This window comes from Zonotrichia leucophrys, chromosome 2, assembly GCF_028769735.1.
Source record: "Zonotrichia leucophrys gambelii isolate GWCS_2022_RI chromosome 2, RI_Zleu_2.0, whole genome shotgun sequence".
NCBI classification, from domain to species: Eukaryota; Metazoa; Chordata; class Aves; order Passeriformes; family Passerellidae; genus Zonotrichia; species Zonotrichia leucophrys.
Genome location: NC_088171.1, coordinates 26626017 through 26652390, shown reverse-complemented (window position 1 = coordinate 26652390; position 26374 = coordinate 26626017). Strand labels below are relative to the sequence as shown.

The 26374-nt window shown below is 38.9% G+C and overlaps 2 protein-coding genes across 5 annotated transcripts in view; one reads left to right on the top strand and one right to left on the bottom strand.

The window, feature by feature from the left end:
• The window catches only part of UMAD1 (UBAP1-MVB12-associated (UMA) domain containing 1), a 78306-nt gene extending 59494 nt beyond the window's left edge, over positions 1 to 18812 (bottom strand). The window contains exons 1-3 of one of the 4 annotated variants that reach the window (XM_064704374.1): positions 18769 to 18808; positions 15845 to 15896; positions 11522 to 11640 (exon numbers count right to left, since the gene is read on the bottom strand). In XM_064704374.1, the coding sequence (XP_064560444.1) occupies positions 11522 to 11603 (82 nt within the window). In that variant the 5' untranslated portion in view covers positions 11604 to 11640; positions 15845 to 15896; positions 18769 to 18808. Of the gene's footprint in view, positions 1 to 11521; positions 11641 to 15844; positions 15897 to 18739 lie in introns of all 4 variants that reach the window. The other 3 variants (XM_064704375.1, XM_064704377.1, XM_064704376.1) reach the window with 3 other exon arrangements.
• Positions 18791 to 22807, top strand: RPA3 (replication protein A3). Its single transcript, XM_064704378.1, has 4 exons — positions 18791 to 18982; positions 19216 to 19290; positions 21249 to 21357; positions 21873 to 22807. The coding sequence occupies exons 1-4, from the start codon at positions 18884 to 18886 to the stop codon at positions 21953 to 21955; spliced, it is 366 nt and encodes a 121-aa protein (XP_064560448.1). The 5' UTR covers positions 18791 to 18883; the 3' UTR covers positions 21956 to 22807.
• The last annotated feature ends 3567 nt before the right edge of the window (positions 22808 to 26374 follow it).

Sequence of the window (26374 nt, the reverse complement as noted above, 5' to 3'; positions counted from 1 at the left end):
TGCTCAATTGAGTATGATGCTCAATTATTTTGCTCCCTTCTTTGTTTTAAAAGTTTTTTAATACTCCTAAAAAGGTAGTGCAATAGCAAGGACTTACACATATAGAATTTGACTGCTGTTAATGCTGCTTTAAATGAAAAGCGTATTATAACAAAGCACAACTCATTATCTTCACACAGTATGCATATTTTGCTATCAACAAGATTAGAAGTGGTAGGAAGCCTACAAAAGAATACTTGAAACAATAATCTAAGAAAGCAGCTGTCCTAAAAGCCACAAAATGCATTAGGAACCTAAATTCAGTAGCTGTCACTTCTGCACCAGTGTCCTGGATCTGATTGGGAAGCAGCTTAACTCATGTCTCCCCTTACATTTCCCACTGCATGTTTCAGACATGATGGGCACATTCCCCTTGTTTTAATTTCCAGGGAAAAGGAGAGCGTATACTGCTTTTACCCTCACCCTCTAAATCAGCCTACTCAAGAAACAATGGATCTGAAATCTGTTCCCTGTAGTTTGATGATATTCAAACTCCTGGCTGCCACAGGGAGCTCCCTCTGTCAGCTACACTTTAATTGCCTTGGGAACCTTTCTCCCCTTTCTTTGGAAGCTGGACTGGCTCAGCCAAAAAGGAAAGGTTGCCTGGGACAGAAGTAAAACAAATCAGAACAAGTCTGAGCCTGATGCCTAGAAGCTGGCAACACATTCTGTCTCTTCATGCTGAAACTTTTTTTCAAAAGCTTTAGTAATTTCATTTTAAGAAATAAAAAAAGCACCACACACATGGGCCAGGGAGCAGAGATCAATATTCCCATTTTTGTACTCACAGGCCACTGAAGTTCAATGACTCATGCAGTATCAGAGAAGCTGCTGTGCCTTGCATAATTGAAGTAGAACCACTCTGCAAACAGTATAAACACTGGGAGTCCTCTCACTGGACTTTTAGACCTTGATGCTGGATGATGTGCATCTGACAGCACTCAGCCTATGCACAGTTCAAGCTGAGGTCTCCTGCTTCTCAGATGAATGCCTGAATAAGCACAAATACACACCAAACATATTTCAAGAAGAACATGCTGTAACTTCAGCTTTTGGTCTTGAGTCAAGTGGACAGATGTGCTTGAGGTATGGTGCCTTGATTCAGACACTTCAACTCTGGAGCATACCAAGCATTCATGCTCATTGCTGGTCTCTGCTTTTTGCCAGTAGGCCATTCTAGGCAAATATGCTCTAAAAAGATTTTGTAAGCTAAATTTCAGAGATGCTTAATTCTACTTCTAGGTTCACTCTTTCCAATTTTTTAAAAACACAGTACACAGTACAATGAACTGAAAACTGCTACTTGTTCTTTACTGGGTCTCACCTTTGGGTTGCTCAATGGTAAAGTAGAAGTAAATTTTCATGAGAGCTGGTATATCCAACTGAAGTTTATATTCAACTGGAGTCAGTATTTAGACCTAATGAAAGCTCTTCGTGCATCTTTTTATAAGAGTGTTGACATATCTTGTGGGTTATTAAAAGAAAACAATTCCAACCAAAAAAATCATCTCCACAAGTTTGCCTCCTAATGAAGGGTGCATTGGTATGTGTATTTAATAAGAATCTTTTAAAGATAATATTGAATGCTTTCTGCTCCACTAGCTTTTCTAATGTTTTTGTAAAGCAAATCTTCTGTAGTCCTGCCCTTCTGCAGGACCTATGGGTGAAATAATTCAGAAAGAATCAGGTAGGCAAGTTACCATTGAAAAATAAAATGGCAAAGAAATAGCCGGTTCCATTCCATCCCTCTCAAAACCCCTGAAGTTTCAAACTAACTGAAATAAGACAAAAATTAATATTATGGGTTTTGAATTGTTGCTCCCCCAGAAACACACTGTACCAACATTCTGAGTTAAATCAACTTAAGCTTTTGAAGTATTTTCTGTCCGTTATAATTTTTGCCCTATACACAGTTTTTATAGCAAATAACCATGTGTAAATTGAGGAAACAATATACAGAATTAAGGCTGGGATTATATCCTGTAGTGTAGATGGGTAACTACTAACAGCAGGGGGTGTGCTAACAGAGAAACAAACTGCACTAATGAATCAGCCCACTAGTTCTAGGAGGTAGTTGTGTTATTCCTTATTTTTTATTGTCATGTAGGATATCCCCATGACAATGGAAATAGCACTAATTTACTAAAATTAGTGGAGATTTCCTAAAAGATATAAAAAGCACAAAGTTAAATGATGATGTCAGAACATAATGATTACTGCATAATTTCCCCAGCAAGCCATGGTCAATGTTGTGTGCAAATGCTTCTTTTTGACTGAAGGAAAAGAGTAAATGTCATTGTTGTCCACACAACCCTCATTTGTGGAGGAAAGCACTATGTAGAAGCTGAAGATCATTCAGCTCTGTGAGCAGACATCAGAAAGCACATTATATTTTTGGTAACCTCCAAAGACATGTTAGGGCAAAAACAGATGAAATAGCACTGAAATGCAAAATAACTGAATGGGTAAGTTCCCTATGTCCTTTAATTTATTTTTCCTGAAATGTACTGAAAATGTACTCAACTAGTATACCAAGAAGGAGCAGCTAAAAAACCCACATCTTTCTGGCCAAGATGACAAGCCACCTTTCATTTTTAAGGAAAAGCCTTACACCTATGTTACTATTTCACCTTGAGGCCTATGATATGACTGATTTGAAGCACTTGTAAAACACAGAACAAAACCTTCTTGAGTTTCTTTATAATATCTAATTAAAAATAATAAAGACAGTATATCTTTGGAACACTAATTTTTCTTCTTCCAGTGGAAAAAAAAAGTACAAAACCATTTATTTGCCAGAGATAGTGAGGGTAGTGTGTAAAATAAGTTCAACATAACATTTCCTTATGAGAAAATGAACACTGATTAACATCTGTAGAAGTATGAATGACTCCAACCAGACAGGCAGTGATTGCATGAGCTAATGACTAGGGCGCTCTTTGCAAGGAATGATCATGTAAGGATGCTGTAAATTGCTGAAAGAGGGACTTCAGCCTGAATTTATCACTTGCCAGAACATCAACTTGTGCTCCTGCAACACGTTTTTCACCTCCTGTTTTTCAGTTAGCTGTAGCTGTGAATCCACTGTATATAGGCAAATCAGACTTGGCCTAAAAATATGTTCTCATACCCTGAATTATTTTCTTTGCATCATAAAGCAAATAAACTTTTAATTCTAAAAGGGATTTAATGACCAGCATGTTCTGAGAAACAAAGTTTACAACCAGCATTTGAAAATCCATACTTTTACACTATATTTTACTGGTTTTACTCTGTTTTAAAATAGGCAATTTTCCTTTTGTATATTGCAACTTCAAATTGCTTAAAGAATGCTATATAGGCCAATACACTATGGCACTGCTATTAGAGAGTGAACTTGTACATATGGGAGTAAAACTGTCAGAAGCCAGGTGTCAAAAGTAATCACCCTACTATAAGAAAAGTTAAAGAATACAATCTCAGCTATGTAAACACATCATTGTAGACCAGTCATGTCCAAAAAAGTCTTCATCTTTTCTAAGAAAAAATTTCTAGGAAAAAAAGAATTTTCTTACTTCAGCATAGTCTGATTCCATCAGTATTTGCAAAAATTAAAATCAGTAGGACCAAACCTCTGAGGAGCACTTTGGAGACCTGGATTGTAGAAAGTGACTATTATACATCAAGTCTGAAGGCAGTTAATATGAAAAACAGGAATGCAACCCCAACCAATATTTTCTTAGAGGACTGGCAGCAAACTGCCAGATGCATGTGTGACCTCAAAACAACCTTTTGCCAGATGCCTCTTTAACCTCTTACAATTACATCAACTTCTAAAAAGACAGCTACATTTTACCATTTTCTTCCTTTGGTTATGCAAATTAAGAAGATGTACTTAATAGACAGAATGCAAGTGTTTGGTTCCACGCATTTTGTCTCTTAAAGCCTCAAAATAAAGCTGCTTGATACAGCAGCACATAATTCTTTATTGCCAGCATTAAAACAAGTTAAACAAGAAGTTTTCATCTTCTTTCTTTTCTCCTCCCTTGAGTCCACAGTCAAAACCAGGTAACTTTTTAAGATAGTTGTATGTTAAGGGGCCAAGACAATATTCAGCCAAAGTAAACAGTAAATCACTTTTGATACTATTTACTATTTTTACATAAATAACCTTTTCTTTCATAAAAACTACGCCGCACATTTTATGTTACAATCAACAGAAGCCAACACTACCATTCACAATATTCAGATTCAAAACTGGCCTGTATGCTAATATTTTGAGAAGGGCATTTGCTGCAAATTTAAAAATAATAAATTCATAGGATGAACGCATCATAAGTATGTTCCAGGGGCTCAAGCCCTAGAAAGCAAAAGGAAGAGAAATTATGTGGAATGAAAAGTAACTAGGTCATGTATACTAAAGTGCTAAATATACTAACATCTGATTTGTGGCTGAGAGAACTGTTTTTAAAATCTAGAGGTGTACAAATAAATGAAGAAATGCAGTCATTTGTGAACAAAAACATTCTTTGATGATGTATTAAAGAGAAAGACTCCTTCTGCTATATAGAATCCAAGAAGGAAAAAAAAAGCATTTCCTTTAAGAAATATACCTCCTTATACAGCAAAACAATGAATTTCAGTTGTTCTGTAACCCAGATCCTTTAATCTGCATAAGAGATGCTGACTGAGTTCACTCAACCAAATCACTACTGGCTTTCAGAATACAATCAACACATGCTTTTCAACAGTATTAATATAGCATGAAGCTTGTGCTCCTAATTATTCATGTTTTTGCATTCTGTTTTTTCCCCCTGCTGTAAAATATGCAAATTTACTTCTTTGTGTTATTTAGGTCCCACATGGGCCTCAACAGATCTGTTTGGAACGAATTACAAGCCAACATCTAGATACATGCTGTCAACATTTCAAGCTTCATTGTTTTTATTAGGTTGGAATGTCATTATAGATTTGATATTAGGCTTTAAAAAGCTTTTTATAAATCTCTTGAAAACCTAGAGTCTAATCAAATGGTGCACTGATAATTACTACTAGTGCACTTTTGTGTGTGAAAGGGGGAGAGCAGAGCCCTGGGAGCCCTGAATCCGAGGGAAATCCCCATCTAGTGGCACCTCTGAAAAGCGCAGGTTGTTTTTGTGCAAAATTAGTCCCAAAGAGGATTAGTTTGACTTCATCACTGAATGAAGTGGAGACATTACCTCCATCTGCAACTAAGGATCGGTAACAGGAGAGGACTGTTTCTTCTGAATTCCTCCTCCTCCTCGCTTTTCAATCAATTCTGGCTGCAAAATTCAATGCCCAGATGAACTACTGTGGTTTTTAAGTATAAAAACCATAAAGCAGCACTTCAGAAAAGAGGTCACTTCAAATACTGTGACTTCTTAGTGAGCATCAAAAGGGTTCACTTACAGTGGCACAGGCTGACATGTATAAAGTATTCTTTGGATAAAAGTATTAACAGATATCCCCAAATCTCAGATTACTATAAAATTAGTATTAAATATTTTAACCTCAAAACCCATAAAAAAACAGTAGCTTGGTTATTCAAAAACTATAAGGTTGGAAGTAACTACACAAGTGCTTCCTGTTATACAAAAAAATAGGTAATGTAAGCCCATTGATGCAGAAAATGAAAGGACATTGAGACACTGCTTTTTTCCAACTGGCACAAGGCCTTGTACATTTCTTTAATGTAACAGTATATTTTAAAACACTGCAGCCCAACCTTCCCTACCAGCACCACTCAAAAGCTCCTTAAATATTAATGAAAAAGCAAAGTAGATATTTACAGGGACTTACTACATATTACTACTAACTCCTGGAAAACAAACAGCAGCAGTAACACTAAGATTTTACAAATCTCTTGATACATTTAATCTTTGAGGTGTGTATGCAGAGGGAAGAAAGCAGAAAAAGTATTTGATTTGCAGTAATGAACTAGTAAGGGGGTACTCCTTTGTTTCAGGAGTATCAATATATTAAATTTCCATTTCATAACAGATTCTCCCCAGAAAATTTATACATATATACATTTCTCTCAGAGGCAAACATTGAAGGGGTTCTTAAAAAAATATATGTAGAGATCTTTACTACTAAGATCAATATGGAAACTGTAAGGATTCTATTGTAAGGCCTTTTTTCATGTTGGGTAACACTGGGAGTGTCACTTAATTCAAATACGCACTTTATCCAAAGTACTCCAAAAAATTCCCTGCATGCAGAGTAAATTCATGGCAAAACAGAAACTGCAGTTTGGAGAGGAACAAATATTTATAAAATTGTTCTTTGGAAAAACAATCTAGATTTCCAAAACTAAAAGCTGACTTGGGCTTATTATTTTACTTTTTGGTATCTTCAGTACAGAAGATTTCCCATTTGTTAAGGATGTTCTTCTGCAATATAACTGCAGTTGACAAAGGGAAGCTTTCATCTGGATGTAAATCATACTTTTCACAGTTTCACAGAGGAGTGAGGATACTCCTGCCTACAGATGAGGATGATCCCCTAAGAAAGAATTATAATAGTGATTTAACTCAACAATATAGACACTGAATAGATCAGAGGAAGTTGCAAGTACCTCATTTGAAATAAGACAAAGTTCAAATGCCTTGCTGAGATTAACTTAAAAGAGTAAGTCATACCTGACCACCAAAATTTTAAGATAAGAATACCTGTTATCATACACCATAATTTATCAAACTCCCTGAGCATTCTTTTTGCAGCCCATTATGTTCCTGACTTTGTCATAGCAGGTTGTAATCACGAAATCAACAACATCCCACTTCTCACAAAATGTTCCCAAATTTTTTACCTGTCAACTGGTATTAGTACCAGTTCTTTTCTGTATTTTTAATAAGGAAGAAATAATTGCCTTATACTGTATTTCATCTCACAGGATGAGAAACAGTAGTTCCCACCTCCTTTTCTGTGACATTTTAGATGCTGGTGTGAGCCTGAACATACTTGCTCTGTAGAGTTTCTTCTCTTCAAACATCATCGTTGAAACAGAAGGGACACTGATTAATTGAACAAATCCAAGACTCATTTAAATACCGCAGATCATTCTATTTATTTGGAAAAGATTTCAAACCCCTTTATTTCTTAGGTCTGTCACTATTTTCTATTGACAGGAAACCTGACAGGCAAAAATCATGCTTACTCCAATAGGGATAAATATTAACAAATAAGCATTAAACCAAAAATTGCAACAAATTCTAGATGGCTGTCCTAGATAGCTCTAGAAAAGCCCAGTAGGAAGTATGGAGGTTCACAGTGCAGAAGTGTATATTTAGTACAAAATTCCTCCAAATTGTCTTATCATGGCCACAGCCTCCCTGTGTCTGTGACAATAACTACTGTGATGAGAATCCTGTGCCTGTTCACTTTTCCTTAGGTACTTCCTCATTGAAAAAACTTAATTACAAAATTTCTCAATCTCAGAAAATGACCTTTAGGTGACACTTAAGTGCTCTTTTTAAGTACCAATACTCCCTACCACTTGTTAAGGGGTTTGCTCCTAAAACTGAGAGCACAGCTCTGAAATGACAGCCCATGTTAACTTACATGATAAAAAACGGAAGTGAAATCTGTCCTAGATTCAGGGAAGAAAACAGAAGTTAAATACGTTTAAAAATCAGGTTTGTCAGCACCTGTAACGAGCTGCTTCTCCAAACCATTTGCTCAATTCGAATACCCAACATAAAAAGATCCTTGAGAGAAAACCAAACAAAACTCAACAACTCTTAAATCCATGGAACAGATTTCCCTTTAAATCACAAGTCAAAAGTAAACAAAGCCTTGAACTCAGGCATGGTTAGAGGACCAGATCAAGAGTTCCTCAGAGAACTGTGCTGCCTGCAGACACAGTGAGAGACAACACAACCCTCTGGCTGTCCAGCCCTGAGCACAGCACGGGGCTCAGCAGCCCCTGCCCAGTGCCAGGGCTCTGTCTCTGTGCCCATGGCCAGCACAGACCCAGTGCAGCCTGAGCACATCCAGCAGGGCCAGGCAGAGATCTCAGGGAGAAGCCTCATTCCTTGGTCCTTGCCAAAAGCAGCCTGCAGGGATGCCTGGGAACCTGGGTCACCACAATGCTCTGACCCAACTTCCTGGCCTGGCCTCAGATGTGTCCGATCCCCGCAGAAGTGCCTGGCACCAGGGTCTCAGCTGGCCCCGGTCACTGTCCCCAGAGCTGTGGTGCCCTTGTCCAGGGAGTGTGGCACTGCCCTGCTCCTCAGGGAGGTCTGTGCCCAAGCCCCTGCAGCCTTGGCACCCTCACTGGGCTGCAGGCTCACCTGCCTGCTGGAGGCACCAGCATTTGCTGCTCCCTCCCTCTGGCTCACTGCAATTCTCTCAGGAAAAGTAAACAAGACCCTGCACATCAGGCTCTTAAACCAAACCTGAAGCCAAAACTAACTTCTCGCAGTCCTTTTGAAATAGGACCTACAGAACAAGATTCTAATTGATTTTAGTTATTTATATGATTTTTTAATTATGAGGGTGATAAGACACTGGAATAGGTTGCCCAAAAAAGTCATATTCAAAGTCAGGCTGCACAGAGCTTTGAATGACAAGGTTTATTAAAAGATGTTCATGCCCATGGAGGCAGGTTGGACTAAATGATCTTTAAAAGTGCCTTCCAACCCATTCTATGATTCTATGATCTTCAGTTGCTTCAAGCAAAAACCACCCACCCCAGTTGCACCATCAGCACCATGGGGATTTTGCAGAGTTTCCGACTGTCTTGCCAAACACACATGGGAAGCAGCATTGCTGTTTTTCAGTTCCTGATCTTAGACTGAGATTAGGACTACAGGACATTTGGATCTTTGAGACTGCTGGGAGATTTTTAGTTGTGTGCCAAACCAAAATGCATTAAAACTGCATTTTTCTCTAAGGCTAGCAATGAATGGTAGGTTGGAATTTATTTTATATTACAAAAGCCACAAAACGTGAGGAATTCCTAAAGAACCACTACTCTCCAAGATTCCCAAGCTAACTGAAAATTACTTGTTTTCTTAATTCTGGCTTTCAGAATGTTAACATTAAAAACAATTTGTGATGATCAGGAAAGCCTCTGAAACATTTTTCCATATTTCTGCATTTGATTCACTCATCAAAACCAACTGCATGTGTTAAGCCTATTTCATAAGCCTCTTTTCCCTTTTCAGAGTAATATTGCTGCTTGTTACAGAACAGGCACCATTTTTACAGCTTCATGAAGAGATGAGATGATCACTACCCACAAAATATGTGAACTGGTAGTTAGACATAAAAATGTTTTAGTCTCTGGTAGGAAATGATATTTTATATTTATTTTCTAGAGAGAGAATTACAAATTATTTTTGCTTGACTCCCACACATGCAATATTTACCCCAAAAGCTAAAACAGAGAATTTCATTCAGCTGCTAGGCTGCAAAGTTGGTTTTGTTGATTCTGCTGTTTTTATGAGTCACCTTTCTAGTCAGACACTAAATTCCCAAATGCATTGATACTTTACAAGGAAAAGGTAGATTTCAAATATAGCAATTTATAACAAGACTTGGAGAAGTTATGAAAAGAAAAGAAAAAAATCATTCTCGGGATTTGCCACGGCAATAGCTGTGATGGAGCTTTCTCAGTAAAGCACTGAATTTTCTTCTCACTTTTTCAAATATCAACCAATACAGAAAGATTCCTCCTATGTCCACAGTAGATTGATGAACTAGGCTTTTTGTTCTTATATGCCCTGAATGAAAGACCAGGTTTAAGAACCAACTTAAAATGTCAGAAATTAAATTCTCACTCCCTCTGAGAGTGTTCACTGCCTACAGCAGAATTCACACTAACGGACCCAGAAATCTGCTACTGAGATGTGTTAAAGGTCTTTACTATTGGATTTCCAGAATATTTTACACCAGTTTAGAAAAGCTTCAGAATATTCCATCTGAGTAACAAAATAGTAACTAACAGAATGGCTAAGTGGTGTGGTTTGGATTTTTTTTTCCCCACTGACACTGTTCCTAGACAAGAACATCCCTTCCAGATAAATATCTACTCAAGTCCTGACCCATAATTCTGCAACTACATTTGTCTTGCAAGACAGTGATATGCTTCACTGATAAGGCTGATGGCAGCTCTTCAGCCAGGGCAGTCCATTTCATTGCAGACAGCAAAATTAACTTCTGTCTGAGCAAAAAATAAAAAATAATAAAAAAGGGAAGACTCAAATGAAATTGATTGTTCTTAAATTTATATTTAACAGATAAATTTTATGCGGATTTATGTAAACAAAGTTTAAATATACACCGAAAGCATTTCAGGAAAAAGGAATGAAGCTAAACTGAATGCACAATCAGGACATAGCAACATTTGAGTGCAGAATTCTGCCTATTATAGAAACTGAAATGCTAAATGGTGTCCAGACTTTTTGAGGATATTGATGTGTCTCCTTTGACCCTTCCACAATGCAAATGCTGGAGTGACTTGATGTAGCCATCAGAACTGCTGCAGGTGAACAAAATCTAGTGGAAGGCAGCCATTAAGCATGACAACACAGTCACAGATGTGAAACAGATTTGTTTCAATGGAGAACTTTTGCCAGAAATCTAAGTTCTCAGAAAGGGTTCCAATAGTCTCTCATACTGATAGGACTTCAATAATCTAATTATCAGCTTCTCTAACTTGAAAATGCTCAAGAAGAAGTAACAATTAAACAGAGAAACACCGTGAGATTCCTGATAAAAATGAGTCAGTGAATAAGAGCAGAAGAAGCTGAATATTGATGATGACAGATTCACAAGGAGGAAAACAAATTGTCAAAAGAGAAAAAAGAAAAGGATCAGTTTTGGCATGACAGCAATATTTTTTTCTCTTCTGCACACTTAAGCTGACCTGCAAAATTGTAAGAGCTCGATCAAAGCTCCAAATTTAGCCAATTCACAGGTGTGTATATTTCAGATTAGTTTTTGAATAAAAAGAAGACTTTGAAAACCCTAAACTGTTTAATTCTTATCAAACTAAAGAGTCAGGTTCTGAGACAGAGCACCTACATTCACCATGACCAGAAATTCATTAGCACCTCTTGGTTTCTAATACAAAAAGTCTGGGGGTAAAATGAAAATGAAGGAACCTGAATAAAATCCAGTCCTTTAAAAACTGCAGTAAGATATTCCCTTTCCACAATTCTAATCATAAAGCTGGAAGTCTAAACTTTAACCATCACTGTTTTGTAAGGATGTAACTTTTCCCCACTCAGTATGAAAGGAAAACAAGAAATTACATTTTCAGTGGTCCTGAATATGAGTTCAGACTTACGTAAATAAAACTTCAGCTATTTAGTCCAAATGAGCAGACTAGGAAAATTAACTTGTCAGGAAAAATAAGAATACCGAACAATTTTTATCATGGCTTAACATTTCATTTAGTCTAAGCATCTCAAAGAAACTTCAAGATCAAAATTTGAAAGATGGAAGAATCGCTTTATACAGAAGCACCACTTACCCACAATAACAAATCCATCTGCTTCTCTCTCTGGCACTGTGACCTTCTTTGAATCTTGACTTTTTCGGAAGAAGCTGAACATAGTCTCTTTGGGTTCTTTTTGTCCTCTGAGGTGTTATCTAAAATGAAGGCAAAATATGTTAAATAAACATATGATAACAGAACTTACAGTAAGTTCACATAACAAACATCACCAACAGATACCACAAACAAGACTTTTTTTGTCCTCTGGGGACCTGTGGCAACTCAGTACTGACTATTCATTTAAACTGCCTAAAATTCTGATCAGGCACTCTAGATCATACACTAGGTATGTAGTAAGGCCACATACCTAATCTTTATTACCCAATTTGAAATATCAGGCATTTTTGTGTCAGATAAATTACCTTGTTGATGCAGCAAGTTACTTCAAGAGGCAAGAGTAGAGTGGAGCACAGAAGGCTTTTATACAAAGTTATGAATGGAGAGGAATCATCAAAAAAAATCAAACAAGAAACTAACAAAACTTAAACTTTTTCTCAATGAAAATGAAAGATGGAAACTCCTTTCAGCATTTATATTTTATATCAAAATATGAAATATGTACTCATATTTTTCTGCTACTTTGTATTGTGATTAGACAAGCTTTCTCTTCAAAGAGGGCAGTAACTGTTTTCAGTTTCCCAGTTCACAATCTTAAACACAGCCTAACAGTTCAGTATGTTTGATTAACAGTTACCAATGATTTCCTTAAAAGAAAAAGCAGCAAAATCATTTGTAGCAATTTTTTGCAACAATAATTGATTAAAAGAATCTTCCAAGGCAGCTCCACTGCTAGAACAAAACAAGGAAACAATTGGGATAAAACCACGGACTGCAGAAGAAAATGCTCAGTATCCCCTCTCTCAGGACTGGAAGATTACATAGAAGCAATTATGAGTAGCTTAAATAGGACAAAAATACTAAAAACCCATGAAGAAACCCATGAGGGTCCCTCAAAGGCTGAACTTGGACCCCTGGACAACACCAACCCATGGAGCAGCCTGTGGTCTGGCTGAAACACATTATGTGCTGAACACAAAGAGGAAGGCTTAAATAAAGGCATGCAAAGACCTTCTCTACTAAAATACCCAATATAAAATTGGGAAAAGTAGAATAATGTAATTTCAACTTTGAAGGAGAGTTTGAGGAGCAGAATTCTGGTCTATTTTGCAGACATCAACATGTTACAGAGAAGGGACTGACAAATCAATAGCAACATCAAATATACATCTCCAACAGAGGAAAGGACTCCAGGGTAAAGAATTAAAGAGGAATACAGAGTCAAGTTTCAGTAACATTATTTCACACTGAATTTAACAAAGAAGAATCTTTAGAATGTGGGAAAGAGTGAAGAGTGCTACTGTGAAATGTGCAGATTAAAAAAAAAAAAAAAAAAAAAAAGACAGATAAAAATCCTGGATTAACTACTTGTTGGAGTTCTTCATTCCCCACCCAAATATTCATGATACCATAAACAAGACTTTTTTTGCCCTGGCCAGAGACCCGTGGCAACTCAGTACTGACTATTCATATAAACTACCTAAAATCCTGCTGTTACAAGTGATTGTACACTGCAAAAAGTCCTGTGTGAAGTGTAAGCACTGGCCTGGAACAGTGTATAAATAGATCATGGCAAAAGCAGCAACTATTCAAACTGTGGCCTGATACCTGAGACTTGAAGACTGAATAGCCCACAGCCTGGCCTGCTTGCTTATGCTGACACAGTGCAACTTCTGGCCACCAAATAAACTACATTACTGTGCACAAAACCAGAACAAACTATTCTGTGATCCAATCCCAGGAATACTGTTATTTTTTAAAAATAATATTTTACAGCACTTTATTCCTTTTCACTTGTTTTCCTACCTTAGCAAGAGAAATACTGATATTTCCAGTTCCATGGAGATTACACAGTAGAAACTCCTAATTATCTCATTTATTCCTTACCTCCCCCCACACCCAGGCTCAACACATGGCGCCAGCAGCATATTCCTTTTTCAGCCCTGAGGGAATAAGTCTTCTCCTGCTACCAATTAGGGTTGTCAGTCCCATAGCTCAAGTGGTAAAAACCTGTGCTGTAATGCTTGAGAGTCAGGTTTCTGCTCCAATGATGTATGAAGGAGAGGCATTTGTGGAACAGTTTAAAATGCAATTTTACCTTCATCCTAAGTGTGCAACAACAAGAAGCAAAATCAACTTGATGTGCAAAATCTTACAGATAGCTTTGGTAAAGGCTCAAATTCCAGTCAGTCACTTGAGGTGCCAGAGCTGCAGTTGCTCCAATCACATTTTTTTCTTTTGAGATCTGCATTATTGTACAGTTTTCAGCTCTATCACTTTATGTCCCCCTTCCCTTCTTTCTAGCACAAAGAAAAGCGTCTTAATCAGTATATACATGGCACAAAAGACTTGTGTAGGGAACCATGCACTTTTAGTCTTTTAAATCGTCCATACTTAACATACCTAAACGTCACTGCTTAAAAGATAATAGGCATTTAAATTCAGAGTAAATTAGCAATCAGGACAATTTGATCTAGCCAAATTAAGGTTACAAGCACTTTCACATACTAGATTTTTTACTGTCGTTGACACTATCCCCTTTTTTTTTTAAACCCAAAGGATTCATCTTGTCTACATAAATAAGTGCTGATCTTCATTTTGGAATTTTCTGTTTCTGAAGTAGCTTAATTTCACTGCCAGCAGTATTTCTCTAACAGAAAACAAAAAACCCAAACTAAACAAAATTACAATCAAAACCCACATATTGGTTTGTCTGAGGCAGAAAACCAAGAAAAATTAACGAAAGCACCTCCAAAGCTCGGGCCTCAATCCTTATGCTGTTAAAATCACCAGTCCAGCACTAGGAAAACAGAACCTGCTGTATTTTGTGACTGTGAATGTGGGGAGGCAGTATAAAACCCACATATTAAAAAGACTAACATGTTTCCTTCTCTAGGAGCCTCTTAGAAACAAAAGTTGTGCTTGTAGATTTTCTTGTTGAAGGAAGAGCTCACCAAGTATTACTTTCAGCTTTTCGGTAGCTTTGTTGAACCCACCATTAAGTATAAACTAAAAAACAAAGAATTAATAAAAAAACAGAGGGGTGGCACAGAAACAAAAAATAGAGCTGGCACAGAAACAAAAACCAGAGCTACATACAGTACAGCATGGGTAAGGGAAAGACTGTAGGCAGGCAATGCATTTGTGATGCTCTTTTAAGAATCTTATCAACTGTGCTACTTCAAAAGTAAACATAAATCTCCCCAGCAACGGGAAATGCAACCACTACATTTCTTGAATCACATGTTAAAAACAGAACAAAGCCCCTATCCAACAAAGAAACACAGAGCTGAATGGAAACACTCGTGCTCTTGAAGATAAGGACACAGTTTAAGCACTTGCAGAATCAGGCTGCAGTTTTACTACTTTTAGATAAGATGAGGTTTCAGGTAATGAAAGCTCAGAACAACCAGTCTCATATAAGTTTCATTTCACAGTAAAAATTAAATTGGAAGTTTGGAGACCTGGATACACAGTCACACAGACCTGAGAAAAAAAGCACTTAGTTGTGGGTTTTTTTTAAAAAAGCTGTCAGCACAAAATCACAGAAAATACACCCACCATTCAGAGATAGTACCACATTCCTGCAGTAATTTCTTCTATATAGCACAGCACTTTTCCCTTCCAGATGGGATTAATTTTATTTCTATAGGAGACCTGAAATTGAATTCACTGCCTAAAGATAAAGATCTCCCTTGGTAGGAATATGCAATTCCCTTCCTCCTCATGTTTCTCTCTTACAAAAAAAAGTGAACACAATCGCTGATAGTTAAGAATAATGCTTTTGGCACAGCTTCAGTCATTAGCAAATAATAAGCTCTGAGCTACAGCAATTCTGTGAGGCTGCAAAAAATATTTTGTGTTTCTATGAGGCTCTGAGAACATACGAGGCACTGGACAAAGATGAGTTACAGAGCTGCACAAAGGGGTTAATTTATTCCTCCTGCATTCTGTCAGTCCCCTTTAACAAGAACTATAGGCGACCTTTGAGCCAAACCAATATGTTAAATGCAATAAAGTTTTTCTATACAACAAGGATCTTAGTATATATACTATTGATTTTCAGCCTTTTCTGAATGTTCACAAAACCAGAGAAGAATCATAATTTAATGTTAAAAACACCAAAGATGCAGACTAAGATGAAGAGACAATGCCCAGTAATACAGAAAAGCAGAATTGCAGTGGCACTGCCAGTAATTACATAAATGATGAAATGAGGACAGAAGAAAACACAAAACTGACCTTAAAGAAAGAACTGGAATAATTTCACATCTAGCAGCTTAAGATAGACAATCTATGGAAAAAGAAAACAGAGCATCAGAGCAATTCTCACTTCCATACTACCATCTGCTGTGATTCACCAATAAAGTAGCAATCAGAAAAAGAGCAAGATGTTTACAGCCCTGTGCAATCCTTCTTATCATGAAAACAACCAATTTAAGAGTCAAGAATATGTGTGTTGAAAATATTCTCTGTGACACCAAAAGAACAGTTTAAAAGCTTTTGGCCTAGTCTAAGTTACTACATGAAGAAGGAAAAAAAAAACCCATATAATTTTTTGCTCTGGCATTAACATTAGTCATGGTTCTTTAGTTCATATTTCTTGAAAGCAGAAGAACGGAAAGTACCACAAGAAACCCATTCTTTTTTAAAAAGGAATTTATGTATAATGAAACATTAACAAAGATTTTTTTTCTGTATTACATCAAGTGTTTGTATTTCTTTTTAATGTTTTTATAAAATTTAAGGAAAGCAGAAATACAAGAGCTATACAACCCAAATTACTGTAATATAAAAACACTTGAAGAGGCTGAATCATAAAAATTCAGCCACAACCAAGTCAAACAATAAAAGCACAGGTGACAAAACAAAGCCAGGAGTGAAATAACAGCACTTAAACTGATGTAAACATTCAAAACCCTGAAGACAGGAAATGCAAAAAGAGAAAGCTAGGTGTTAGTGAAACACAATACTCGACAGGCTGAAGCCCACTGTTTTCCCTTCAAACAATTTTCTTTAGAATGTAAGCCTTCAACAGCTGCTAAGTGTGATACAGACAGGCATTTGTAAGAACTTGTACATGTTTTCCTCGATGCTGACCCTTCAAACTCTTCAGCCCTAGAAGTGCCACTGTGCAGCAGCCTGCTGCACCTCGCTCCAACAGCTCCAGTGATGAGATCTCTCCTTTCAAATCTCTGAAGATATGCTATGGACATGAGGATATTTTCTTGCAAATGAAATACTGAACAGGTGAATGTCACGGTGACACAGAGGGGATGGCAAGCAGCTAAATCTCATATAAGATTTAAGTCCAGAGCACTCCCTGATCACATGCTGGCTCTGCACAGCTTCTGGCAGCAGCTTGTTTCCTTGGCAAGCTGACACAAGCCACTGCCATATAACAGCACTACCCCAGCCACCTAACCAAACCACTTGGAACTGGTTAGCAAGCTGAACGGGCCGTGCCTGGCTACAAGAGACAGTCAGCACACAGGCAGTTTTATGATTGCTCTTTTAAGCCAGAGCAGAGTTAGATTTTCCCAAGTACTTCCTGAAACACCAGTCTTGGAAAAGAAAAGGAAATCACAGCCACAGAATGAGTGCACTTGGAAGGGACCTTCAGAGGCCACCTCGTCCAACTCCCTACTTAAGAAGAACCATCTTAGAGCTGGTTGTTCAGGACCATATCCAGGTGGCTTTTGAGTACCTCCAAGGATGGAGACCCCACAACCTCTCTGGGCAACCTGTATCAGAGCTTGGTCACTCTCATGGTGACAAAAGCGCTCCCTGATGTTCCTGTTTCAGTTTGTACCTTTTGCCCCTGTTCCTTTCACTGGGCACAACTGAATAAAGCCTGACTGTCGTCTGTGCACCCTTCCCTGAGGTATTTATATTCATGAATAAGAGCCTTCTGAGCCTTCTCTTCTCTAGGGTAAACAGTAGCAGCTCTCTCAGTCTTTTGTCATATTTAAGATGGTCCAGTCTCAATCATGTGTGACCCTTCTCTGGCCTCTCATCACCAGTATGTCCACCAGTATCTCGCACCCAGCACTCTGATGCCTCACTGGTGCATAGCAGAGGGGAAGCAGCAGCTCCCTCCACCTGCTGGCAACACCACGTCAAATGCAGATTGGGATATGTGAGTCACCTTGGCCACAAAAGCAATTGGGAGGAACCTGTCCATGCCAGGGATCAATTGGGAAAACACATGGAAAAAGACAAGATGCATGCAAGTGCCGTGTCCAGATGCTATATCTGTCCTACATCCATCTGTCATTCTAAACTTGGGGATTGAGCATCAGCTCAATTTCAGTGATGAAATAAAATGAAATAGAATAGAATAGCTCAGTTGGAAAGAATCTACAGTGATCATCTGGTCCAACTGCCTGGCCACTTCAGGGAGGATGAAGAAAAAAAAAAAAAAACAGCACATTGTTAAAGGCATTTTCCAAATGCCTCTTAAACGCTGACAGGCTTGGGGCATGAACCACCTCTCCAGAAAGCCAGTTTCAGTTTGACTACCCTCTCAGAAGAGAAAAGCTTCCTAATGATCAACCTAAACTTCTTCTGGTGCAGCTTTGAATCACTGCCACGTACCCTAGGATATCCACTGGATACCAGGGAGAAGAGATCAGCATCGCGTGTCTTTGCTTCCCCTCCTCAGGAAGCCGTGGAATGATGAGAATAATTCTCAGCCTCCTTTTCTCCAAATCAGGCAAACCCGAAGTCCTTAGCTGATTCTCACAGACCACTGCCTTCACCAGCTTTGATTCCCTCCCCTGCAGAGCCCAGAACTACACAATATTCCAGGTGAGGCCACACCAGCGCCGACTACAGCGGGACAGGCTCCTCTGTCTGCACCGTGCTTGATGCACCCCAGGCCGCCTCTTGCCCTCTTGGCTGCCAGGGCACGCTGCCAATCTACACCTGAGCGGAACCGGTACCTGAAGGGAGAGGGAAAACGCCGGGGAGGGGAAGTACGGGGCGATTTCCAAGGATTCAATGACAGGACAGGGCTGCAAGCTAACGGCCGGCTCCCCCGGCCTCCCCGGGGCGCGGCCCCGCCGCCCGCCCCGCCGCCCTCCCCGCCGCCCTCCCCGCCGCGGCAGCACCGACAGCCGCCCCTCCATCACCCACCCTCCCGCGGCCGCCGCCGCCGCTCTCACCGGCCTCCGCCTCCGCTTCCGGGTCGCCTCGGGCGGAAGGGAAGTCCCGCCCCGGCCGCCGCGTTAGCCGGGGCCGCGTCCCTCCCTCTGCAGAAGGCGGGAAGCGGCGCCGGCGATGGGCGACATCCACGAGGTGCCGCGGCCGCGCATCGCCACGGGGCAGCTGGCGCAGCACATCGGGCAGCCCGTCTGCTTCGTGGGGCGCGTCGAGAAGGTGCGCGGGGCGCCGGGCGGGCTCCGGGAGCGGGACGGGGCTGCCCCGGGGCTCTGCGGGGAGAGGCTGGCGCCGTCCCGGGGGCAGCCCGGCGGCTCCAGGTGGCCTGGGAGCGGGCGGGAGGCGGACGCGGCTCTGCGGGAAAGAAGCGGCTGAGGCGGCCGAGGCTGGGCGCTCCCGGCCGCCTCTGGAGCGTACAGGCCTTTTTTCTATACTTAAATGTTCTTTTGTAGATTCATTCTAGCGGGAAGCTCGTCGTGCTTACGGATGGACTCGGAAAGCACACGACTGTGGAGCTGAGCGAGCCTGTAAGTTAAGGAGTGCTTTGGAAATACTTGATGCCGCCTCTTGTGGATTCCGGAGGTTTTGTCTCTTCTGAAACCCGTACATGCCTTCCATGTTTTGAGTTTTTCCACCTGTATTTCATTGCCTCTCTTTCTTGCATCTTTCAGCTAACTTGTAGTCAGCCTTCTTACCCATGAGCTGCCTTACTCTTGGTCAATTTTCAGCTGGTGCTGAGAGAACTCATTCTTTGTCAGACACATCCCTGTCTGGCTATTTCGTCTTACTCTATTAGTTGTTCACAGTGTAATACATTCCACTACGTTTATTAGCTTTATTTTAATTTCAGTCTTTCCTCTCACTTTCTTATAGCTTCTATAATCAAAAAGAACATGGTGTTTTTATTAAAGAGTTTTTCTGACTTAACGTTGTTTCATCCTCTTAGAACTCTTTGGTCATAGCGTTTCAGTAAATTCCATAGTTAGCTTGAATCATTCTTTCTTAAACAAAACCCCAAGCAATGAATGCAATGGGTATAAGATATAATTATAACTACTGAACAAAACTACTGCCTCTTTTGTTATCACCTACCATTGAAATAATAATAATTCGACATTCTCTTCTAAGTATGTTTTTTCCACCAAGAAATCTTGTAGTTAAAAAATTATTTTAATTGTGATGGCAAATGCTCTAGCTTGACTCAGTGCATGTGTATATTTACATCTTTTTCTCTGAATGAGTTGTTAAATGCTGAGAAACTTTGCCATTTCCATGGGAAACAATTGTATATTGTACTCTCTCAGTCTTTCAAGACAAGAATCTGTCCCTATTGATGAAAAATGCAGTAACTGGCAGAGTTTTGTCTTATAAATGTAAAAATTGCTGACATCAAACTGCAACAAAATGTCTCTTACATTTTTCTTGAGTTTATGAAAACATTTCCTGCCTTGAGTTGTTAAAAATTCAGATGTTAGCATCTGACCAATGATTCTATAATATTTTCTCTAACGGTGTAAGTGGTTGAACTCTGTAAATGCAAAGCTGTAGTGCTGGGCACTTCTGTCTGTGCCCCACTGCCTTGGGAGAAACTGGTGTGTGCAAAAAAAACAAGGCCAGGTTCATCTCTCCAGTTCACCCAGTGTCAGTGGGGAAACTAATAGATTTGCTAATCGAAATGCTTGCTAACTTTTTTCCTTTCAATATATTTCACTCTTCGTGCATGTCTAGTTCCCTCTTTCAACAGAGGACCCCAAAATTATGGGGAGGGAATTATTCCAGAAGACTTACTAGAAAGTAAAAAATAAAACCTTTATATTGGAAGAGCATTACCAAAATGGTACTGCACTGTTAAAATTTGTATCTTAAAAAACAAAGAAAACATGCAAGCTGTATTATTTTGGCGTAATATATTACGCCATTTTTAGCCTTTTTTAGCCTTTTTTTCCTTTGTTCCACCAAAGGCTTATTAGTGACAATATCTTTGTATTCTGAACACTTACTGACACATTACTTAAGAAATGATTTCCAGATATGCCTTCTGAATGTGGAACACTGGAACTGCTCTCTGGAATGTGTGATACCTCCTTAACCCTTACAGAGTTCTATAATTGGCACAGGTTTGAAGGCAATTTGAATGCATTAAAATCAGAACTGTTCTCTCTCTGTGTCCTAGATTAGTCTCTGTTCAGTGATGAAATGACACAGTTTTATATACTTATAAACCAGTATCTTTCTTCAGACACATCTTCATATTTTTTCTTGTTAGTATTGAATTGCTATTACAAAACCTGTAAATCTCTAAGTGGATCAAGGTTTTTGTGGTTTTTTTGGGGGGAGGGTGACCAGGCCATCCAGTAGTACTGTATTGTTTGACATGGAACAGAATCTGTCATGAGCAAACCATCAGCTGTGGAGAGTTCCTAGCTGTGCAGTAAAGACAGCAGCTATTCAGTGTTAATAATTTCATCTTTGGTGTGTTTTCTAGCTGGATGAGGAGATTTCAGGAGTTATTGAAGTGGTGGGAAGAGTAACAAATCAGGCAACCATCATGTGTGCATCGTATGTCCAGTTCAGAGAAGATAAAAGTTCATTTGGTAAGTAAGACTATACGTTATGGCATATTCATTTGAGTTCTGAACTTGTCTTCAGTAAATAAGAAGGGAAAGCCTAGTTACCTTTTTTTAACAGACAAGGTCTTTCTTCAAGCTGCCAGATAAAGTACAGGGTGTAGAAAAGTGTCATGAGAGAAGTTCTGTACCAAATACAGTGGTTTACAGTTAAACTGTAGGAAGTGACTCAGTGCTGGAGCCAGTCTAGATCCTTCCTTTGGCCTCACTGTTCTCTCACTCCTGACCACATGGTTCTCACCTTGCCCTACACCTTGTGTGGTTGTGCAGCTAGCAGGCCTAAAACTAACCCTCCAGAAAACAAGCCAACAAGGAACCCTCCAGAAAAGCAATGAGTGTTCCTGCCATGGGAAAACGGGAGCTTGAAGTAGACTGGAGTCTCTCAGCAGTACTGCTTTAAAATAAGTAGTGCTTGAATGTTGTCAGTGACTTGTGGGGAATTGAACTTATGCATTATAACCATTTTCTTTGCCCTTTTTCAGATCTGGAACTCTACAATGAAGCACTAAAAATTATTCATGATTTCCCTGAATACTACCCATTTGGTACTGGGAGGAACACTTGATTTTTATTAACATATATTTAGAGCTTCAGAGGGGACTACAGTACTGTGGTTTCTTGCCTGACAGCATGGTAACAGTTGCATTTATTTTCAACAGATATACTGAAAAGACACTGTTACATGTGCTAAGTGTTGCCTATGAAGAGTATTTTCTTTGAAAATTTATTTATTCAGCAAAGAAAACAAACGTGAATGTCTCACTCACTGTATATATTTAACCCTTTTGCATCTATGAGGAGCATTCTCTTGCAAGATTAGACTTTTCAGAAACTGAAATTTTGTAAGCATCCTTTTCTAATTGGTAGAGGTTCTAGGATACATTACAGGAAACTTGTATGGAAAAATTTGATAAAGATTTTTGATTTAATTTGCTTTGATATAAATTGTATGGAAGAGGTATTTTGCATCTTGGAAATGGTATCTTCACCAATAAAAGATTCACTGCATTTAGCCATTTGTGTCAGCATTAAATGTTAGAGTACTATTTTCAGTGATATGTGGCAACTCCTGTTCTATTTGATCTGACACAGCTGAATTTAACAAAGTGGAGTACAAGGTTCTTGTCTTTGTATGATGCTAACACTTGGGAGATGTTGAATTAGGATTGGGAATTTCAAGCACAGTTGAAGTCCCATCACAGCCTTCATTCTTGCCTGGAATGACAGCAGCAGTACCAGGATTCAGCCAGTTTGTCATGGTGACTAACCATAGGAACTTCCAACAGTCCCCAATTTTGTTACTGTCCAGGCTATTTACAACACTTGGCAAAATTTTTGCATCGCTTGAGGTAACACATTTAAAGTAAAATTGAACTTTGGAAATATTTTCTGGGAATTAATAAAGTATTTCAAAGTATTTTAAGTAAACTGTAGCCATATTCTTTGAACTTTTATACAAACAGGTTTCAGGATTAGTAGTTAGATTTACTGCCTTAATAAGACTGATAGCTTTGTGATTATTTATAGACATCTCTTTTTCTAGTCGAGGAACATGTTTCAAAAACTGACACTTTCAACTCAATACAAACTGGAGGGATGAACAAGTTAACAGAGGATCTATTTTTTTCTCCCTCCCCACCTAGAAGATGGATACTCTGTTACAGATACACCGTTACTCTGACTGGGAAGGAGGTCTTCTGAAGTAGGAATCAGTCTCCTACAGCAAACAACACAAGGTCCACGTGGCACAATGCCATGCCCTGTCTATCATCACTCTAAGTGTTCAGTAGAATCAAATGTCATTCTTAATAACTGCATGCATGTTTTCCTAGCATTTAAAACTATTTTGTTCTATTCTGCTTTAGAAAATTAGTAATTTGTGTACATATACTCTGTAAAATGTTATGTACAGTTACCCAGAGCACCCATGCCCAGGGGAGCAGCCTGCCACTAGATGGCTTTAGCACTTCAGAGACCAGCCTGGGTGTGAGGTCTGGTGAGGGAAAGTTTGAACACACCAAGTGGGAAATGCTGGTTTCCCTTCATCAGTCAAGACTCTCCTTGTTGTCCTGCAGCAGTGAAAGGTGGCTGGGCAAGCTGGACACAACTAAAGGTTTCCCTTACACACTTTTCATTGGTCTGCTTCTCTACAGACCATCAGTCTGTGTGAATAAATGGCCTACCCTGGCTTCATGGCTGTACAAATCATACAGCAATGCAAGGAGCTGTAAAACATTCTCGGTACTAGACTAGTGCTCAGGTCATGTATGCATTTATCAGCATAATTTTCTACACTGCCATTATGAAAATTGCCAGCTACTTCAAATACCAAGGGAAAGACACAACCATGCCAGCTAGGCCTGATGGTTAGCAGGGCCCCAGGCACCACACACACAATGAAAGGTGAGAAACTGCCAGTCCTCATAGATAACAAAAATGGGAACTAGGGGCTTCCTGGGACACTGACCAAAGGGGAGGCACCAGGGCAACTGGAATCAGAAACACCAGACAGGGATATCACCAATGCCAGTAATGGAAGGCATGAAGAGGAGCTGGTGGCTTCTTTGGGAGGACAAGAGGCTGGTGCATGGTGGGAACCTGGCAGAGGAGAAAGGGCATAGAAAGTGAATGTTGTAACTGGAGCAGACTTCTTGAAGTTCATGCTATTTGGAGGAGGACTACTGCCACTACATTCATTACTTATTTCTCTCAGACTTGGTACCTTTTTGCTGGGCTCTTGGCTGGCCCTGCTTGCCTGCTCTGCTGTCCTGGCTTGGGCATGGACACATTCACAGTTCATGTGGTGCTCATGAGCAAGCAGCCTGTGTGACAATAAAGTGCTTGTACTTAATCAAGGAAGGGCTGCAAGGCTGGAACATCTATCAAAATTACAACAATGGAATGTCATCAGCATGAGCCCCAGGATCACAACATTTTAGCATGCAAGGACACCTTCAGCAGAGTTGAGCTGAGATTTACCAGGCAACAGTAAACAAAAAAATAACTGCAGCTAAAAAAATGGGTGTAGCTATATTTTTGTTAGAAAACAAGAAATCACCCCAAAAGTGACAGATCTATTAATTTAAAAACAAGGAAAAAAGAATCTGGTAATTAAAAAACATAGAACTTTAGCTTTGTAAATTTTGCAAATCATGTAACTACTGACCTGAAAGCCTGATTATTAATTGCAACAACCAAAACCCATAGTACCAGAATATACACCTTCATAATCCAAAACATTGCAAAGATATGAGTACTAGAGTGAGCATGTAATTTAACTTAGTGATAGAATTTGACACACAGAGTTATAATCGAGGTGAAAATGTTACAGATTAATTTTCTTTACATGAGAAAATGAGACACTGTATGTTGGTAGTTGCATTCACCTCAACATGGAAATTATCATAGAAATTTACTAAATGTTACTACACAAGAATAAAAAACAAACTCTTGACACTTACCAATCCTCATTTACATAAACCAAAACCTTTATTGCCTGTATTTATATAAATAGGGTATCATACAGTAAGCCCCAGTTTACATTTATAAATGGAGAACATTTTGAAGAACTCTTCAACAGCAATGTGAAGTGTGCAAAAATACTGGAATGAGAAATAAATATTCTAAAAAGAAAAAAAAGGAACTGCTCTCCCATGCCTAGAAATACCAAGTACCTCTTAGATTTTTAACTTTAAAAATTGTCTTTGCCAATTTTAGATCAAAATAAATGCAGCAGATGTGTTACAACATTAATGCTAACTCAGAAAATATAACCCAAAGTCCTGAATGTAATCTTGTACATCCACAGTACATGTACATCTTGTACATTTCCACATTTTATCTTCTTGAAACTACACTAGAGCACATAGAACTAGTGGTATATTACAATATATTCTCTTTGAAACACCAATTTTCACAGTCCTGGCAAACAGTACCAGTTTATTGCTAGCATTCCACTTCATATTTCATAGCAACAAGTGTTGAGTAACTCACATACTGTAAATAAACACACACCAAGTAAACTGATGTTATTATCACATACCTTAAAACAGGTTTGTTTTTTTCCCTAATTTGTGTGAATGTTGCCTACAAAGTCAAGGACAACAATACCAATTAGCTCCGAGCACAGTATTATCAAAATATCATTGATGTTCTCTCAAGTTAATAAATAATCTTAATTCCAGCTGGTAACACATCTAGAAGTACTCTGATCAATTACTCAAAACTGGGAGCAGATGGGTGTCCACTAGTGACCAGAAGCAGGATTTATACAGGTTGATTCCACACTTCCCAATATATTTCAGAAGTACAGGGAAATGCTGATTATCTCAAAGTCTTCAAATATCTTTGCAGTCAAAACTTGACGTAGTTTAAAACTTACATATTTACAAGTCTCCAGTCCTTGAGATTTCAGATCTTCACAGTACTAAATTAAAAATTTATCAGATACAACCTCCTATAGTTTACCTGCACTCTGCACTGAAACAGTCACATGACTTCACAGGGAACTCTTCTCTAAGATACAGTCATCACTAGGAGAGAAAACCCCCAAATTCTTCAGCATTAAAATCTGCATCAGCTAGATATGTAGCCTAGTTAAGTAAGAACTTGAATTGTAAAGACATTGCTTTACTAGCAACAAAACCTGGGAACAGAAAGAAAAGAATTTTTCTTTAAAATAAAAATGTTTAGAAGGCAGTTAGCAGTGGCAGTTTAAATAAACTTACAAGGAAACAAACAAACATTTGCATGCAAGACAGTGATCAAACAATGAACAGAGGAATCCATAGCATAACTTTGCCATCTTCTTTTCAAGTGTTTATTTTGAAGGTCTGCTTTCACAGCATATAAACTCAGCTTTGGGACCAATCAGCATTATCACGAAAACTTTTTAAATAAAGGTCTTCTTTGCATTTTAGCAAATTCAAAGAGTCCACAATTCCAGGAGTGCTTTTCTTCAGTCCTCTGAATAAGGGCCATGCAC